General features: G+C 46.2%; 1 protein-coding gene across 1 annotated transcript in view; it reads left to right on the top strand.

Annotated features, from left to right (window-relative positions):
* SLC16A2 (solute carrier family 16 member 2) overlaps positions 1 to 16453 on the top strand; it is a 98059-nt gene extending 81606 nt beyond the window's left edge. Inside the window, exons 2-6 of the mRNA XM_008048574.1 lie at positions 2194 to 2338; positions 5533 to 5983; positions 6862 to 7005; positions 11743 to 11971; positions 13866 to 16453. Of these exons, the coding sequence (XP_008046765.1) occupies positions 2194 to 2338; positions 5533 to 5983; positions 6862 to 7005; positions 11743 to 11971; positions 13866 to 14086 (1190 nt within the window). The 3' untranslated portion in view covers positions 14087 to 16453. The remainder of the gene's footprint in view (positions 1 to 2193; positions 2339 to 5532; positions 5984 to 6861; positions 7006 to 11742; positions 11972 to 13865) is intronic.
* Positions 16454 to 18197: the final 1744 nt, after the last annotated feature.

Raw genomic sequence — 18197 nt, 5'->3', positions numbered from 1 at the left:
ACTTCAAAATATAAGAATCTGCAGAAAATGCAGGAGACACCCTTAGGGAAATTGGAACTGGCAACCAATTCCTGATCAGAACCCTAAGTGCCCATACCATAAGAAATAAGATAGACAAGTGGGACCACATCAAACTAATGAGCTTCTGCAAAGCAAAAGAAACCATCAAGAGAGTAGGGAGACAGCCCACAGAATGGGAAAAAATATTTGCCAACTGTAGGCCTAACATCTAGGATCTACAAGGAACTCAAACATGTCGAAAGGAAAAAAAACAGCCCCATTAAAAAGTGGACAAGAGACATGAATAGACACTTCTCAACAGAAGATATACGGGCAGCCAACAGACACATGAAAAAGTGCTCAACCTCACTCATCGTTAGAGAAATGCAAATCAAAACCACGCTGACATACCACCTAACCCTAGTAAGAATGGCCATCATTAATAAAACAATCAGCAACAGATGCTGGCAAGGATGTGGAGAAAAAGGAACGCTTCTACATTGCTGGTGGGAATGCAAACTAGCGTAACCTCTTTGGAAGACAGTGTGGCGATTTCTGAAAGAACTAGAAAGTGACCTTCCATATGACCCAGCAATTCCCCTATTGGGAATATACCAGGAGGAACTCAAATCATTCTACAAAAAAGACACCTGCATATGTGTGTTTGTTGCAACTCTATTCACAATAGCAAAAACATGGAACCAACCATGCTGCCCATCAAAGCTGGACTGGATAAAAAAAAATTGGTACATATCCACAATGGAATATTATGCAGTCATAAAGAAGGACAGACATATGGACTTCGCAGTAACTTGGATGGATTTAGAGTCGATCTTACTCAGTGATCTATCACAGAAGCAAAGAACAGAGTACCATATGTTCTCACTCATAAGCGGACCTTGAACAATGATTGTGATACTATAAGAAAGGGATTGGCAGTAATGGGAAACTGCCAGGGGAGAGGGGGTGGAATTGACAGTTGAGGGTAACTGCAAGGGGAGGGAGGAACACACCTCATCAAAAAGAGTACCTGCATAATCAATGTTTGTATACCTAACCCTGAATTGTACCCCACATCTTAAAAAAAAAGAGGTAAAATTGCAAGGTAAGAGGTGAAATTGTGATAAAAATTTAGATTTCCTGCTATGCCAAGCTAGTACTTTTTGAGCCAGGAGTGAGTTCAGTATGGATCTCCAGCAAAGTGAAGATTCCCAGTGGGGATCTGAGCAATCCATTTGACACTGAGGTAAGAAACACAGGTGATGGGCTAGCTGACCTAACTAAGACTGTACTCCTGTGGCCCACTTGGGGCCCTACAATTGAAAAGAACTAGAACCTGGCCCAGTATTCTGCTCAGGTGACACTCAATGAGTGCTTATTGATGATGATGATGAAGAGTTGGAACATATTCAGAGGGGAGCTCTGAAAGTAGAGTTAGAAACTAAAGCTAGGAGGAAAAGTTAAGGGAACTAAGATTATTTAGCCTAGAAAAGAGAGGCTCAAGATAGAACTTGATAACAGCCTTCAGATGAAAAAAGTTTGGGCTTTCCTTCTGAGGGCTGAGCAAGGGGAAATGAGCTGGAAGAATCTAAAAGGGCAAATTACCTCCTCTAATGAGGATTGTTACAAACACCTAGGAGCCTCTGAAAACAGGATAAATTCTTCTTGAATTTAGAATCAGGGATTTGCCAAATATGGGCTCTGGTGAAAGATTTTAGCATGAGGGTTACATGACTGCCTTGTACATTGTTCTTAGAAATCTTTGGGTGGCCCCTGATCCTCCCCTGTATCCTTATACAATTCCAGGAGGCTTTTGTCTGTGACCTTTCCTGCTTTTTAATCTTAGCATCTCCATGGAGTTGTTTCAGTGACTGAGACAAGCCTGACCTTAGCTCCTGAAAGGTTGACCCCGGTGCTCCTTGCCCTGAAACTAAGTGTCTCAGTACCTAAGGCTATAGATTTGGCTCAGCATCCTGGGAAGGGCTAGTCCAAATCTGATTCCAATGCTAGAATCCCTTGTTTTATATCTACTATCTGCCTGCACACCTTTCTGACCATCAAAAACTAGCAAACTGTCACTGAAGACCAATGCAATGATTCCTCTGAAATGCCAGAGAAGAAATGAAATACCAGCAGCACCACCACCAGGCACTACATTAAGCTAAAGCATCTTTGTACTTCTTTTCTCTGCAGCATGGGTAGGAGCCCTTGCGATGGGTATGATCTTCTTCTGCTCTCCCATTGTGAGTATATTCACTGACCGTTTGGGCTGCCGAATCACAGCAACCGCAGGGGCTGCAGTTGCTTTCATTGGCCTCCATACCAGCTCCTTCACCAGGTAAGGCTAGGGGTTGCTGGACATTTCCCTAAGGCCTTCAGCTAGTGAAATTCTTCTCATTGCAGAATCCCTTATGGCCATGGCCATGTTGGGCACTCAAAGACCCTGCTTCCAGGATTCATAATCCAATGGGACTCATTTAGGTAGGGTCTCCAGGACACATTGGTAGGGAATAACCCAGAAAGGACCTAAGAGTTCCAAAGCGGTGGAAGGAACCTAAACCTGATCATTCATAAGGGTGGGCCTAAGTCCAGTTTTGGACACTAATGGCTATGGAACAATTAATGAGTACCATTCTCCTCTTTGAGCCTCAATTTCTGTATCTGTAACATAAATGAATTAGGCCAGATAGCATTTCTAGGTCTTTTCTAGCTCTGCTATTTAATTCCCCTTCATTGTGTCACACATCTCATGACCTTGCCCTACCTTTCAAAAATGAGCTTCTTGAGTGAGTCCATATATATGAATACCTAGCATTCCAGGATTCCTAAAGTAATCTTATGCAGAAAAAGAGGTCAGCTGAGCCTATAGATGTTTAGCATTTCTGGTTTTTTTCCATGTATCTCTGGCTGGTGACATATGGATGATCTGAGATAGATAAAGATTCACGTTGGTCACAAGGAGGATGTTTAGAAGCCCTCTCACTGAGATACAGACCTAGAATCTAGCTATCTAGCTAGATCTAGGCTAAAAGCAAATCCTGGTCCCACTGACAGAACTTGCTAGTGCCAGGTGAGAAGCATGCCAGGTGAGAAGCAGGCTACAAGTTCATTTTCTATTTTCTTTTCTGCCAGCTCTGCAGAAGCAAGTGTGTAAGGGAAGGGAGAATAAAGACCTTATAACCACAGCCTGAGGAATATGGAATTCCAAAAGAATTCCATTGACTTCCTGCCAAAGACACTTTGAAAGTTATGGTACCTTCTACTTCCAATCTGCCTGATGTAGAAGAATGCTAGCCTGGAAACACAGATATGGTTACAGTGACATGTCTGGGATGAGAGCAGAGCTAACTTGTCAGGGACTTGCTTTCTGAGTTTGACTCCCCAGAGAAGAGCTATGGCTCTCTAGGCCTAAGGTTCCACTCACAGTAGAGAATGATAATTGTGTTCTGCTTCAACTGGGCCCTGTGAGGGTGAGCCAGCTTTCTTTATGACTTGAGCATTTCCTTCTGCCTAGCCCATCCCTCAGCAGAGCTTAGATTTAGCCTACAATTGTTTCTTGACTTCATCCTATCCAACTGGGACAGAGGAGAGAAAAATCATGTCCTGCCTGGAACCTGCTCAGCCCTCCCAGAGCAGCAACTCCAAACCTTTCCAGGACCTCTCTGGTGGTCAGCCTCACTTGCCCCCAGCAAGCTGGTGCCTGGTTTCTTGTGGGAAGGAGCTAGGCCCCAGAAGTGGCTCCAGTCTCAGAACTGTACAGCAGAGGTCTGTTTTTTAAGGCCAAGTAGAGCAAAGTGTAAACAAATTAGTAACATACGGATCCCATTTCCCTCACAATCCACATGAACACAGTTACAGGAGGGAAGGGAGCTCAGATGTGTTTTCTTCCTCTTGCTTCTTTAGGCACATTGGAGTAGGCGCTCTATTCTCTAGACCTTATCTCCTCCCCTATCCCCTCTGTTTTGTCAGAGCCAAGAAACTTTCTGGATGGCTTCATATCCAGTGGAAAAATGGTTCTTCTTGTCGCTAGAGCTCCAAGTCATCCTTCCTGTTGTCTCAGTCAGAGCTCTGAGTTCCTTTGGATGATGTGGAATGGTGCAGAGTACAGGCAGGACTGGTTGGGCTTTGGAAATTCCAACTCAGGGGCCTCCTGCCCCGGGCCCAACTAGAAATAGACCTATCAACCAAATCCCATGTTTTGCCCCCACCAGACCCTTCCCTGAAAGTCTAAGAAAAGGGCCCTTAGACAAGGCTCCCAGCCTAGGTCAATCTCATAGGGTACCTAGAATCTAATGGGACCAGGTCCAAAGGAACCTGACAGAAGAGGAGCAGCTGGCTTTACTATATGTTCCAAATGGAGACAACCCTGTTGAATACAAAGTCCTTGCTCATATCCAGTGAATACAAGCAGATGGAAAGCAACAATGATGATAGCTATTTTGGAATCATGGATGGTAGCCTCTGCAGCATAGGCCCAGTCCTTTAGTATGAGGACTGAGTCTATCTCTAGGGAGGAATGGCCTGACCATGAAGAGTATTAGGTAATTAAGTGGTCAGATAAGAACTGTTGCAAAATATATGGAGGCATCAAAAAGAAAACAAAATTCTTCACTAGATTGTGCCAATATTGTCTGGGGGCTTATGGCTGGCCAAGCTGATCTTCCTATGGCCTTTCCCCTTCTGACGCTTTACCTTCTGTTACAGAGGTTTATGGCCACAGCAGGGCCTAATGGTTTTAATCCAGAACCTGTCTTATTTGGCCAGGCACACAACTTCTTTGAGGTTCTACTTCCTGTCAAGAAGCCAAGCTACTCTGGAGAACAAATCCATACCACATCTAGCAACAGAGGCAGAACTCTGGAAGTTAAAGTGACTCCTTACCTTATGATCCCCATGGAGATCATCCAGGGCCTAGTGTAAAGGGCCTCGGGACATCTAGACTTTGGGCCGAGTTAGGAAGGGAGTGTCTCCTACGAGTTCATCATCCATTCTCTGAAATATTAAGGGCCCTTGAGCATAGAGGAAGACACTGAAGACACTAGGGAGGGTTTCAACCTTCCAGGATCTTGACTTCTTGCAGGCCTTTGTTGTTGCTTGGGATAAAACTTTAGCCACCAGCCTATCCATGGTATCTAGGTGAGCAGTAAGGTTCTCTCTAAGGCACTGACTTACTCCCTGTAGCCCTCATCCAGGCTTTGCATACGCTGGTTCTGGCTTTCTTTTGAACAGTCCTCTTTGATGGAGTGCTATGATTCATGCTAGAATCACACAGACCTGGATTCAAGTCCAAGCTTTGCTGATTCCCAGTTATGTTTGTTACCTTGGGCAAATTACTTTACCTCTCTTAGCCTCTGCATCCCTGTCTGCAACATGGGGATCAGAATGCCCTGTTTCTTGTCTGCTCTGAAGGTCAGTGGCAAGTGGGGCTGCGGGTTAAGGGTGGAAGGATGGAGGTTTCAGGAGGCTGACAGGGGAGGGCAGGTAGATTGCTGGCCAGACTGCTGAGGACAACTCTTGGTGTCTCTCCCACAGCTCCCTAAGCCTGCGCTACTTCACCTATGGAATTCTCTTTGGTTGTGGCTGTTCCTTCGCCTTTCAGCCATCCCTCGTCATCTTGGGCCACTACTTCCAACGCCGCCTGGGTCTAGCCAATGGTGTGGTGTCTGCTGGGAGTAGCATCTTCTCCATGTCATTCCCCTTCCTCATCAAAATGCTGGGGGATAAAATCAAGCTGGCTCAAACTTTTCAGGTGCTGAGTACCTTCATATTTGTTCTTATGCTGCTTTCACTCACCTACCGGCCCCTCCTGCCCAGCTCCCAGGACACCCCAAGCAAGAGAGGTGTCCGCACCCTGCACCAGCGCTTTCTGGCTCAGCTCAGGAAGTACTTCAACATGCGAGTGTTCCGCCAACGCACCTACCGCATCTGGGTCTTCGGGATTGCTGCTGCTGCCCTTGGCTACTTTGTTCCCTATGTACACCTGGTGAGGAATACCAGTGTGGGCCTACCCCACCTGGCTTCAAAATGCTGCCCTCAACTTGCTTAGAGTCAGGGGTGGGGGGATATTGAAAGGACAGAACTGGGACCTATACAAAGAGACAAAACAGCAGTTGGAGAGATTCAGAGACGGGGAAAAGCATAGATTGAGGGAGGACCTCAGTGGGAAATGGGGGGAGTTCCTTAGCAGGAAGCCTATGAATTGTGGCTTCTCTCAAAGTAAAAATGTAGATAGACTGCAACTTTTCCAAAGTTCTAGCTTCATAATGTGTAGTGATAGCTTCATGATGTGTAGTAATATCTTAAAGGCACTACAAAATCCTAAATGGGAAAGAAACCCATTCAGCTTTAAGTCAGCACCCACCAAACTTATATGGCCACAAAACTGTTAGTTGTAATCAGCTGTTATCCTTCACAGACCTCATGTTTTCTAAAATATGCTTTGGAAAAGTTGCCTGGAAGTTGGTGGATCCTTTTGCCCTGGTGACCTGATGTTACCCCAGGCTGTCAGTTTGAGGTCAGGAAATGGGGAGGCTGTAGAGGAACCCTTGGATTTTCTGTTATTTAGGGGTTTTTTTTCTGTCCTGCCAGGGCTTAGAAGGGGCTTGGAGATATTCACCCTCCTCAGCTATTGCTTAGAAGTCCAGAATCCAAAGAGCCAAGGAATATGCAGACTTTAGTCTATTAGAAGAAGCCAGAGAGCTTTTCCTGGAGTTAGAGAAACAGGGAAGGGGACTACAGGGGAGGAAGCGCTTATCCTGGTCCAGGAAAGGAAGCAATAGAGGATTCTGAATATGCCAACAGTTAACCAGTCAGCTCCTCTTCCTCCTTCTGTTCTGGGGGTCCTGGTGCTATGCTTTTCAGATGAAGTATGTGGAAGAAGAGTTCTTGGAAATCAAGGAGACCTGGGTGCTCTTGGTGTGTATCGGGGCTACCTCAGGCCTTGGGCGTCTTGTGTCAGGCCATATCAGTGACTCCATTCCTGGACTTAAGAAGATCTACTTGCAGGTAAGTGTGACTGCCTGTTTACTGTGGAGAGGAACAGCCTATCACAAATGCTAGGTTATCCCCAGCCTTTGGAATATAGACCCAGTTCTGACCAGTTTGTTTTGCAACATAGGAAAATCAATCAAATTCTCTGAGCCTGTGTTTCCCCTGCTTACAGACAGACAACAATCCTTGTTCTGCTTCTTTTACTAAGATGGAGTGAGGACACAGTGAGAGCAGTGTATATGGAACCTCTTAGAATACTTGCAAAAGAACTTTTTATTAATAATATCTCTCCATCTGAAAGGAATATACGGAGGCTAGGAGTTAGATGCTGTCCCAAGTAAGGACTGATCTTGTTGCTACCTTACATTCTCTTGGAGGGTCTTTTTTTTTTTCTTTTCTTTTGAGTCAGCATCTCATTCTGTCGCCCAGCCTGGAGTGCAGTAGCAGGATCACAGCTCACCGCAGCCTTGACCTTCTGGGCTCAGGCAATCCCTCCACCTCAGCTTCCTGAGTACCTGGGACTACAGGCGTGTGCCATCATGTCCGATTTATTTATTTATTTTTTTGAGTCGGAGTCTCACTCCTTGGTCCAGGCTGGAGTGCAGTGGCATGCACGTTCACGGCCACCCACCGTCAACTTACTGGGATCCGGCGATCCTTCCGCCTCAGCCTTCCGAGTAGCTGGAACTACAGACGCACGCTACCACAACTGGCTATTTTGTATTTTATTGTAGAGACGAAGTCTTGCCAAATTGCTTGGGCTGGTCTCAAACCCTCGGACTCAGGCAATCCACTTGCCTTGGCCTTCCAAAGTGCTGGGATTAGAGGCTGAACCACCGAGCCCGGCCTCGATTAATTTTTTAAAAATCTTTTGAAGAGACAAAGCTTCGCTATGTGGCCCAGGCTGATCTTGAACTCCTGGGCTCAGGCAATCCTCCCACCTCAGCCTCCCAAGGTTCTGGGATTACAGGAATGAGCCATCATGCCCAGCCTCTTGGAGGGTCTTGAGCATCTGTAGCAGTCTGTGCCCCAGTGTATCTCTCCTCTAGGCCCAGGCCCAGGTCTATCACCTTATATTTCCAGAGCTACTTACATTTATACTTCCAGAGGTACTTGGCACCAGGCATTGGTTCTCAAATGTCATCCTCTCAATGAAAACAAAGTGCCAGAAAAGGCCAGACTTCACTTTCCCTTGCTAAACCTCTTTACTCATTTGTACAATGGGAATAATTCTTGCCTTTCCTATCTCACCTCACAAGTGAGAATCAAAAGAAATATATAGGTGAAACCAGGCTTTGGGAAGTTAAAAAAAGGTTTTAATTCTTCTGACAGTGACAGAATTTCCTCATATTGTGGACAGTAGCCATATGGATGTTCCAGAGGCCACTTTTTGCATAAACTTGTCTCTGGTCTTCCCTGCCAATATTGGCATACAAATTACTGAATACAGACTACTGCTCAGGTTGTTGGTCTTTGTCTACCTGACAGCAGTATTGCCTCTCCAATCTGGCTCATGCATTCTGCTCCTGCGGCTGGGCTTTTTGTTCCAAGTGCAGAACCCTAAGAAGGGGCAAAGGCAGCCCAGAAAACAAGTAGTCACAAATAAACTATCAGGAAGATAGTTCTGACTCACTTACCTCCTAGAAAAGCCCTAAAAGTACTTCTAAGGGGCCCTGAAGTATACTCACAGCAGGGATTTCTCTGTCTTTGATGGTACCAAGTGCTTTTCTAAATACCTTCAGATGTCTTGGATGAAAATACGATTAATTTTTCTTGCTGTGTTTGACTCTGTATTAGTTTGCAAGAACTGGTGAATCTGCTGTGTCAGAAAAGCAAGGGTTACCCTTATAGTCCATCCAGTCCAACCTCTCATTACATTGATGGAGAAACTGAGGGAAAGGCTCATACAGACAATAGTAGCAGGGCTCAACTCCTATACAGCACTCTTCTCATATTCCACTTTGCCCTAAGTGATGAATGGCAGAGTCAAGTCTCAGAGATGAAAAGTGCTTTGACCAAGGTCAAACCAAGAGATAATCTTGTGATCAAGACAAACCAGTTAAGGAATTTTGAATTCCTGTGCAAATATCAGCAAGTGCTTTCTCTGGGTGGCTTTTTGCATAGGAGTACAGGTGACTTTCCCAGCCTCTCCCACATGCTACCCCTGTGGGTCTTCCCTGCTAGTATTAGCAGCTCCAAGATGCCAAAGGGTTCTGGAAATCAGGGTAATCTGGCATCTGCATAACCATATAATTCATGTGATTCTCACCACAATCCCTAGGAGAGAGGTAGAGTACAAGCCTCTTTTGCTTTCTATTATGTAGCAGGAGTTCCAAGGGAGGGGGAGGCATTAGCTAGTTAGAGGCTGAGATAGGCTTACACACATCTGCTGACCACTTCTCCCACTTACCCACTGCTCCTGCCCCTTTTTCTTACTCTTACTTGACCTAGTTTTATCACTTGGAATAATATTAAATAATCTTTGAACATTATAGCTGAAACATATCTTCCCCAACTCATAGTCCAAATCCCTCATTTTACAAATTGAGTGGCTCAGGCTAAGAGCACAAGACAATAGATGAACTTCTTTCTTGAATTTCTCAAGATACTCCACCACAGGAATTTGCCTCCTTTTCTCCTTGGGTCACATGCAGGAGTGCAGGCCTGGGGAGGAAAGAAGTGTACACAGCTTCAGGTTCTGAAGAGCCATCCACTGGACCCCTGGGCATTCTGTTGAAAAGGAAATAGTGACAACCTGCAGGACAGCCTTACTTTGGGCCAGTTCTTGAGGCCTGATTCTCATTTCCAAGAAGGATTTTTTAACTTCTGAACCTTGGCAAGGTCTCATGGAGGATGTTAAGAGACAGCTAGATACAATAGGTAGCAATTAGAGCTGACCGAAGTTAGTTAATGGGGTCCTTTGTATATCATGGTATTAACTCTTAATTGCCATTATGGGCTTGGTTGATAGGTGTGTCTGGTTTTATCTCATAGTTATGTGTGAATCGTCTAGAGGAAAAGCTGGGATATCTGGCTTCTTACTCCTAGCTTCTGCCTAGCTACTTCAAACCTGCCTGGGCAAAGTTCAGAGGTCCCCTAACAAAGAGATGTCCTCAGATGACATTCCTCAGATGGCATTATACTCTCCAAAAGTCTACCCATCAATATAACAAACCCATTACCAGCAATAACACAGAAAATCTTTAGGGCATGATACAGCCTTGACTCCTACTCCTTCCATGTGTTCCTGGGCAAGTTGACCTGCCTGTATGAACTATTGGAAAATCCTTGTGTCCGTTAAAGCCTATGTAAATAGATCAGGTCTTGGCCCTGGCCCTGGGACGACCTGGCTCTGACGTGGCTCTGTCAACTGCAGGGGATTGGCAATGGTAGGGTGAGAGTGGTGGTGGGGGGTGGTCCTTTCTTTTCCTGAAGCCCGGGTCTGGCTCACCGACACTAATTGCAAATGACCTTATTGCAGTGGCTCTTCTCTCTGCTTAGGGAAAAACCAGCCTCTGGAAAGACAGTTTCTTTGTTTTGGAGTTATTTTGCTCAGTCCAAAGAAAGTCCAGTGGCTAGTCAGTGCTCTTGCGGTGGCTTTGAGTTCACTATATACCCTCCTAGTGACTTGGTTCCCCTGAAAGGCCCCTTTGTTGCCTTCTCAGGGTGTTCAGCCAAGCCCAGAGGCCTTCAGAGCCATGTGCCTTGAGTTTTCTGAAATGGGCAGTGTGGACTATGTCCTAAAGCAGGGGTCCCCAACCCTTGGGCCACAGAACCAGTCTGTGGTCCGCTAGGAACTGGCTCACAGTAGGAGGTGAGCGGTGGGCAAGCGAGTGAAGCTTTATCTGTATTTACAGCCACTCCCTATCACTTGCATTACCACCTGAGCTCCATCTTCTGTCAGATGAGCAGCAGCTTAGATTCTCAGAAGTGCAAACCCTACTGTGAACTGCGCATGTGAAACATCTGGGTTGTGCACTCCTTATGAGAATCTAATGTCGGTGATCTGAGGTAGAGCCACAGTGGTGATGCTAGTGCTGGGTAGCAGCTACAAATACAGATTAACATTAGCAGTGAAATTTGACTGCACATCCACCCGCCCACCCCCTGTGGAAAAGCTGTCTTCCACAAAACTGGTTCCTGGTACCAAAAATGTTGAGGACCACAGTCCTAAAGCATAGCAACCTGAGTGTGCCTCCTTGTGATCTCCTTCATGCCAAATTATTTTCTAGGGTCAGCTCCCCACAAAAATGGGCACTAGCTCCTTCCCCATTTCAGGAGGCTGTACCTTACATTCCGGCCCCATCTAATCATTATGCAAGCCATCCTTACTTCTCCCTCTCCTTCTTTCCATACTTTACTTGAATACAAAAACACCAGTATAGCCTGATCCCAGACCCTCATCTCTAGGTAAGCCAAACACAGGCTCAGAAAGCAGAAACAGCAGTTTCCTTTATCTCAGGGTCCAGTGCAAAGAAAAACGTTTTGAGGCCAGAGGCTAAGTCTTGCCCCTCTTTTTTAGTAAAGGCCAAATCACAGTTAAGCTGGGGCTCTCCTAAAAACTTTGAGTTCTTTGGTGCAGGACTTAAAAGGGGCCTGAGTAACTATTTAGTCCAGCTGCTCTCCTTGTTGACACTACCCCCACCCCCACCCCATTTTATAGATGGTAGAATTGAAGACCTAAGAAAGGATATGTGATTTGCTATGTGGTCTTGGCTGGCCAGCACATGATTCAGGCCCTTGTTCCTCTAGGTCCTCTCCTTCCTGCTCCTGGGCCTGATGTCCATGATGATTCCTCTGTGCCGAGACTTTGGGGGCCTCATCGTCGTCTGCCTTTTCCTAGGCCTCTGCGATGGCTTCTTCATCACAATCATGGCCCCCATCGCATTTGAGCTGGTTGGCCCAATGCAGGCCTCACAGGCCATTGGCTACCTCTTGGGCATGATGGCCCTGCCAATGATTGCTGGGCCCCCCATTGCAGGTGAGGCTGATATTTCAGGGAAAGCATGAATAGTGGAGTCCTGTTTTCCGGAAACTGGGTACTAGCTCTTCTAAGCATCTCTGCTTGAGGCCCCCTTTTTCTTTATTCTCTGTTTATTTTTATTTATTTATTTGTTTTTTTGAGTTGGAGTCTCACTCTGTTGCCCAGACTGGAGTGTAGTGGCTGCTCCCAGCCACCGCAGTCTCGACCTGCTGGGCTTCGGCAATTCTTCCACCTCAGCCTTCCAAGTAGCTGGAACTACAGGCACGCGCTACCACGCCTGGCTAGTTTTTTATTTATTGTAGAGATGAGGTCTCGCCAAGTTGCCCAGGCGGGTCTTGAACCCACGGGCTCAGGCAATCCACTCACCTTAGCCTCCCAAAGGCACAGGATTACAGGCTGAGCCACCGAGCCCGGCTCTTTATTCTCTGTTTAAACGGCCTTGTCAGAGTGTATGAAACCCGTTTATCATTACTGGTAGAAGAGATTAAACATAGTATACATGCATGGATCCATTCTGAGGGATGGATTTTCCATGACTATATATCTGTTTCAGTGTTTTATTGTAGATAGCATGACTCCTTCCAGGGGGGTGGAGAGAAAAATGAGTTTGGCCTTCTGTTGATCCAGTATCCTCTTGCTTTCTCCACAGGCATGTGATTATTTGCAAGGTAGTTGGGTAGGAAGAGAAGAGAAAGTTGGCCCTGGTTTTATTGAAACCTAGAGACATCCTCCTCCTCCTCCTCCTCTGCTGGCTTCTGAACTGAGCCTGTAGAAGAGGTTTGTTTAAGGTAACACCCCAGGGTTGAGCCAGTGAGGCTCACCTTCAACAGGCAGCAGGAAAAGTGTTGGTTTGCTATCTTTCAGCACTCATAGTTTTTCCTTCCATTCTCTTAGAAAGGCATTATTGGTACCCCAGGGAACATAAAACCAATGAAAAGAGAACTATGTTTTCATTCTAAGATTTATTACACACTTTAATTCATGAGGTAGCCTCTCCTAGGCTGGTCAAATGGGCTATTTTAAAAAATACTCTTTGAACACCAATTATGCATAAGGTGTTGTAAGGGCACTGTGTAACAGTGGTAAAAGCTTTCATTTAGGCTCTTGGACAACAGCCACATTACCCACTGGGAGAGGGAAGCCTCTATCCAGCCTCCAATCCCAACAGTGCCCAAGAATCTACGTATTTTTCCATTTTTCTTAATTCCAAAGTAAACAAAAGGCCTAGGGTCTTCTTGCCTTTCCTGGACACTGTTTCTGGGTTCAGAGGTACTATAAGTTACCTCATATTAGTTTCCGGAGGTGAGCAGGGAAGGCCTTGCATCTCATGCCAAACATATCCATGGTATTGGCAGCTTGGAGGAACTCAGAGAAGCCAACCATGTCTATAACTGGAAGGAAGATGTATGAGTACAACCTCCTCCTAGGGCAAATGGATCTTCAGACAAAAGACACATGAGAGAAAAGACACATAGAAACTCAGTGGAATTGTCTCAAAAGAACAATTTGTTGGGGAGGTAGGGGGATAGGGAATATTGCTGTGAACCAAGACAAGGATTGGCCATCTTCTGTGGAGTTCTTTTAAACTAGGTTTTCTCCAAGCTCTATACCTAGGAGTGACTAGAACTTAGCTGTAGCTCAATGAAAGTCACAGATGGAGAAACTTTAAGAGAAGCTTTAGGAGCTTCTTTCATAATGAACATTCACCTCAAGAGCCTATAGTCCCAGTACCTCAGGGAGGAGCTACCTGTCTTTGAAGATGAGGGAGCTTCTGAGTCAAGGCAATATAGATTAAGATTCTCTGGATATGCACTGTGATGACCCTGTAGAAGAAGCAGAGAACACCTTTGGGCAGTAGGGCAAACCTGAGCTTGACTTTCTCTTGTTTCAGGCCTCCTCCGCAACTGTTTTGGGGACTACCACGTGGCCTTCTACTTTGCTGGTGTACCCCCCATCATTGGGGCTGTAATCCTCTTCTTCGTCCCTCTGATGCATCAAAGGATGTTCAAGAAAGAGCAGAGGGATTCCAGCAAGGATAAGATGTTGACCCCTGACCCAGACCCCAATGGGGAACTACTGCCAGGCTCCCCCACCCCTGAAGAACCAATCTAATGCCTCTTTTCTTGCCATTGTGTGCTCCTCCCCAAGCCCTTTCCCTTCACTCCCACCCTGCTCAGCATTTACACTTTTGCCACCAGCACGCTTGTTCCCAAACCTGTGCACACAGCATTTCAGCCACCTGACCATCCCCTTGGAGCCAAAGCTCCAGGTGTTCCAAACTCATTAACCAAATTCTCCCCATGAATGCCTTTAAACTTACCAGGGCCCTTCTTCCGGGATATGGGAAAGCTTGGGATCACCCCTGGCCTTTGGAACCTCTCCATATACTTTCTAACCCCTAGGAAAAGAGGAGGATGGGACCTCCTGGCCCCAGCTTGTTAGTCACCCACTGAAATCAACTGCCAAAGGTGCTACTGTGTCCCCAGGAGCTTAGTAGAGGAGACTCAAGCCTCTGTTTGCTGAGGAGTTCATTGCCATACATCTTTGGGAGCCACTGGAGCGGGTAGGGAGGCAAAATGAGACAAGGAGCCTTGTTTAGCTTCAGTTTCTGAGGCTTGTGGCTTCTCAAGAGCTGTATACAGGTAGTACCTCCATACAGTTGGTTAACAGTCTGCTCCCCTCTTCTCTTCCTTCTTTTTTTCCTCTACTGCCTCCTGTCCATTCTCTTCCCCCTCTATTCCTTTTTATAACTGTCACATATGGGTGCTTGAAGAAAGGAGGGACCCGGAGCTTGGGCCAATCAACCTCACTTTGGTCCAGTCCATCCCCAACACTACCATCAATCCCACTCATCTCAGGCTGAGCCATGTCTCACTTTTTGGCTCAAGCTGATATAATCACAGACTGGAAGAATAGAATATCATATAGGGAAGGGGCCTTAAACACCACATAGTTTTATGTTCCATTCACTTATTTTTACAGATTTTCCAGGGCAATACATTAACCTGGAGGCCTGCCCAGCTCCCCATTCTTGTATCCACCTTCAAAATGTGAAGAAACCCCTTTCATCTCAGCAGGCAGAGGAAGACTTATGACAGTGAGCTGGCATGGTGGGGTAGGGACAGTGGCTATTGACATGGTGAAATATTAACTTCTCCATCTCTCAGTTTTCATCACAGGTTACTATTTCCACCTGGGCCAGCCTAGGAAAGGGACTGTTTCAGGAAAAAAACAAAGATAAACAAACAAATAAACATTCCTAGCCTGGATCCCAAAAAGGTACAGGCAGAAGCTGCACATAGGGTTGGACAATATCCCTTAGGAAGGGGAAGCCATTTTAGCCTTTACCACCCTATGTGTTTCCTATGCTAAGCATCCTAAGCCACTCTGCTTAGCGGGCATTAAAGGGGCCATGAAAAATAGACTCTAGACCTCCTTCATCCCTCTGAAGTAGGTGCCAGATGTTTCCCTAAGCCCAGGCTTTGGGCAACAGTCTTACTGAAGAGCATTCCCAGTGCCCCAGCTAAGGGCAGAGGGTACTGCCAAGCTGTGTTCAGCAGCACAGCTCACCTCATTAGGAACTCAGCCTTTCTCCTCACTCTGCTTCTTTGTGTCTCTTCTTCCCCCTCTCTGGGCCTTTGTCTATTGTGTTTCTGTCACCCACCCTTTCATCATCTTTTTTCCAGGCATTCCTGGCTGTCACTTGGAGCCAACAGTAACTTGCCACCCCTAGGCCAGGGTCATCCCAGGGCCAGGAGGATGAGGTTGCCCTGAAGGGCTCCAAAGAAGACAATGGTCTCCACCCATGAGTTTTTCCGTTACAAACAGGCAGCTGGGGCATGGCTGGCCTCTGATGGTTTTATTCAAGGCCAAAGCCTTGAGCCCCCTCCGCTGGTCCCAGTCCAGCTCTTACCAACTCCCCAAAGGAAGACCCACTAGTTCTTGGTTCTGAGGGTAGGGAAGTGGCCTAGAAGGGGCCTAGTTACTGTTCTATCAGTTCCAACAGCAGTGGAACAGCAGAAGCTGGGACCTAGGAGCCCTGTAACACCCAGGAGAGACCACTGGAAATACTGGAGCAACAATGCCCCTGCTTCTATTCCTCCCTGCCACACTCCCACCAAGTCACTGGAGAGCAGTTCTGCAGGGTCTCCTTTGTTGCTCATGGCATGGAAAATTCTTAAGAATCAGGCTGCCATCCACTTCTCTCCAGGTCCCAAATCCACTCATTCAGGAGTCATATAACATGGTGGGGTGTCAATTTATTTCTTCCACACATGTGGATGTGTATGCGTGAGCTTGTGTGCTTTTGGAGAGAATGTTGATTGTCAAAGCAGCACAGTATTAATGCTTAGAGTAGGATGGTAGCCTCTTATGCACCACAGTTAAATCTAGGAGAACGAACAAAATTTCTGAGCTTGAGACATGGGACATTTAAATCCTCAAGGGGTTTGGAACAAAATAAACAGATCTAAAAATTTGGTTTTGGTATGTTTGTTGCCTACAAGGGTGAAATAGTCTTAACCTGATTAATAGCAGGAAGTTTGGCTTCAGAACTGAAGTTTTACTTCAAATCAAATTTCTTCCAGGGTCCATGCCCTCTCTGTGAGAGCAAAGTTATAAAAGGAGCTATATAGGGGTTTGGAGTTGGGTGGACTATTTGAGATTGGATTTTTTAGGGACCTCTGAAGTGGGAAAATGGTTACAAATTGAGAACATGGTTAACCAACTGAGTTGGAGTGGAGGCCCCAGCAAGGCCAACATCTTGCTACAAACATGCCATATTGAAAACTGGCAAGTTTTTAACAATAATCCAAGTTAATCCTCCTTCTCTCTCCCTTATGGTACTGATGGGGAACCTAAAGGGACTGGTATAGCTGGGTGACACAGCCTGGCAGTGACAGAGCCTGGAGTTGAGGGTGATGCAGGAGAGACATACAAGAATGACAAAGCTGGGAATAACCTTAGAGTTTCCCTTGTCCATACTCTCTGTATTGAATTTGAGAGAACCAAAGCCTAGAAGTGGGAAAAGGCTGCCACAGGTTCACATGGTTCATCAGTGACAGATTAAACTGAGATTTGAAACCAGGTCATAGATTTCCAGTGCAGTTCAAACTCCTCGTTTTACAGATGGAGGAAATTGGCCCTAGAAGGGGAAAATGACTTGCCCACTTCATTCATCAACTATGTAGTAAGCCCATTTCCGAAAGGGTGTCAGCGGGACCAGCTCTGAGCAAAGATGGAAGCTGAGCAAAGTCTGATTTTTAGTATGTCCCTTCTCTTCATGATTATCCTCACCCCCAAACGACACATGCTTTTGGTATTCTGTGTCCCAAGCACTCTAGGCTTTCGTGCAGCCCTGGCTTGGAGACATGGTTTCACCTACTGCTCTTCACTCCCAGCAACTCAAGAGGCACAAATAAAGTCCATCTCCCTATGGCCATACACTAGGCAGGGCAGGGGCCAAGAGTAAGGACTGATTTCCTTTCAGAGAGACTTGTTTACCACCCAGCTCTTGGCTATCGTTGTTTCTCCCCTGATTCAGGGCAGATACCCTCAGACTGCCAGCTTCCTCATCTCTTCCCACAGAGGCTAATTACTCTGTTCAGCTGCCAGACCCCAGGGTCTCTCAGCCCCTCAGTTCCTCCAACAGCAGCCCCAAGGGCCCAGTCTGTGTTTGATCACTCAAGATCACTAGATTTCAGAGCTGTGGTATCCCATAATTTTTATGAGTGTATGCTCTCCTCCAGGGCCTTTTCATGTCTGAAAAGGCCGCTAGCAGTTTCCTGCCACTACTCCACAGTAGCAGAGCAGGCCAGCTGACAAGGATTACAAATCCTCAGTGTCTCATAGCTAGCGCCTATACAGGGTGGGTGTCGGGTAGAACAAAAGCCCTTGAAGCAAGTTCAGAAATTATAATACAGTAGATTGAAATTAGCAGAGACTGCAAAGGCTCAAGGAAAGGGATTAGATACTCAACTCCTAAAGGAGTTGAGGAGGCTATGCTTCAAATACCCTTTGATTTCTGCCTTTCTGCTTTCTCTAGCGGTCACCAGGCATAGAGCTCCATGCCTGGTTTTTAAGTCAATTCAGCAGTATTTTTTAGAGACCTGCTGTGTGTCAGGCACTCTGCTAGATCCAGGAACTTCAGGAATGAAAGGAACAGAAGTAGAGAAAACAAAGAGAAACACAAGGAGTTTGTACTATCTTCGTTCCAAGGGAACTT

Source organism: Carlito syrichta, unplaced genomic scaffold (assembly GCF_000164805.1).
Source record: "Carlito syrichta isolate Samal-C Ts95f unplaced genomic scaffold, Tarsius_syrichta-2.0.1 Scaffold126410, whole genome shotgun sequence".
Lineage (NCBI taxonomy): Eukaryota > Metazoa > Chordata > Mammalia > Primates > Tarsiidae > Carlito > Carlito syrichta.
The sequence above is the reverse complement of the archived record's forward strand: the minus strand, read 5'-3'. Positions and strand labels throughout refer to the sequence as shown.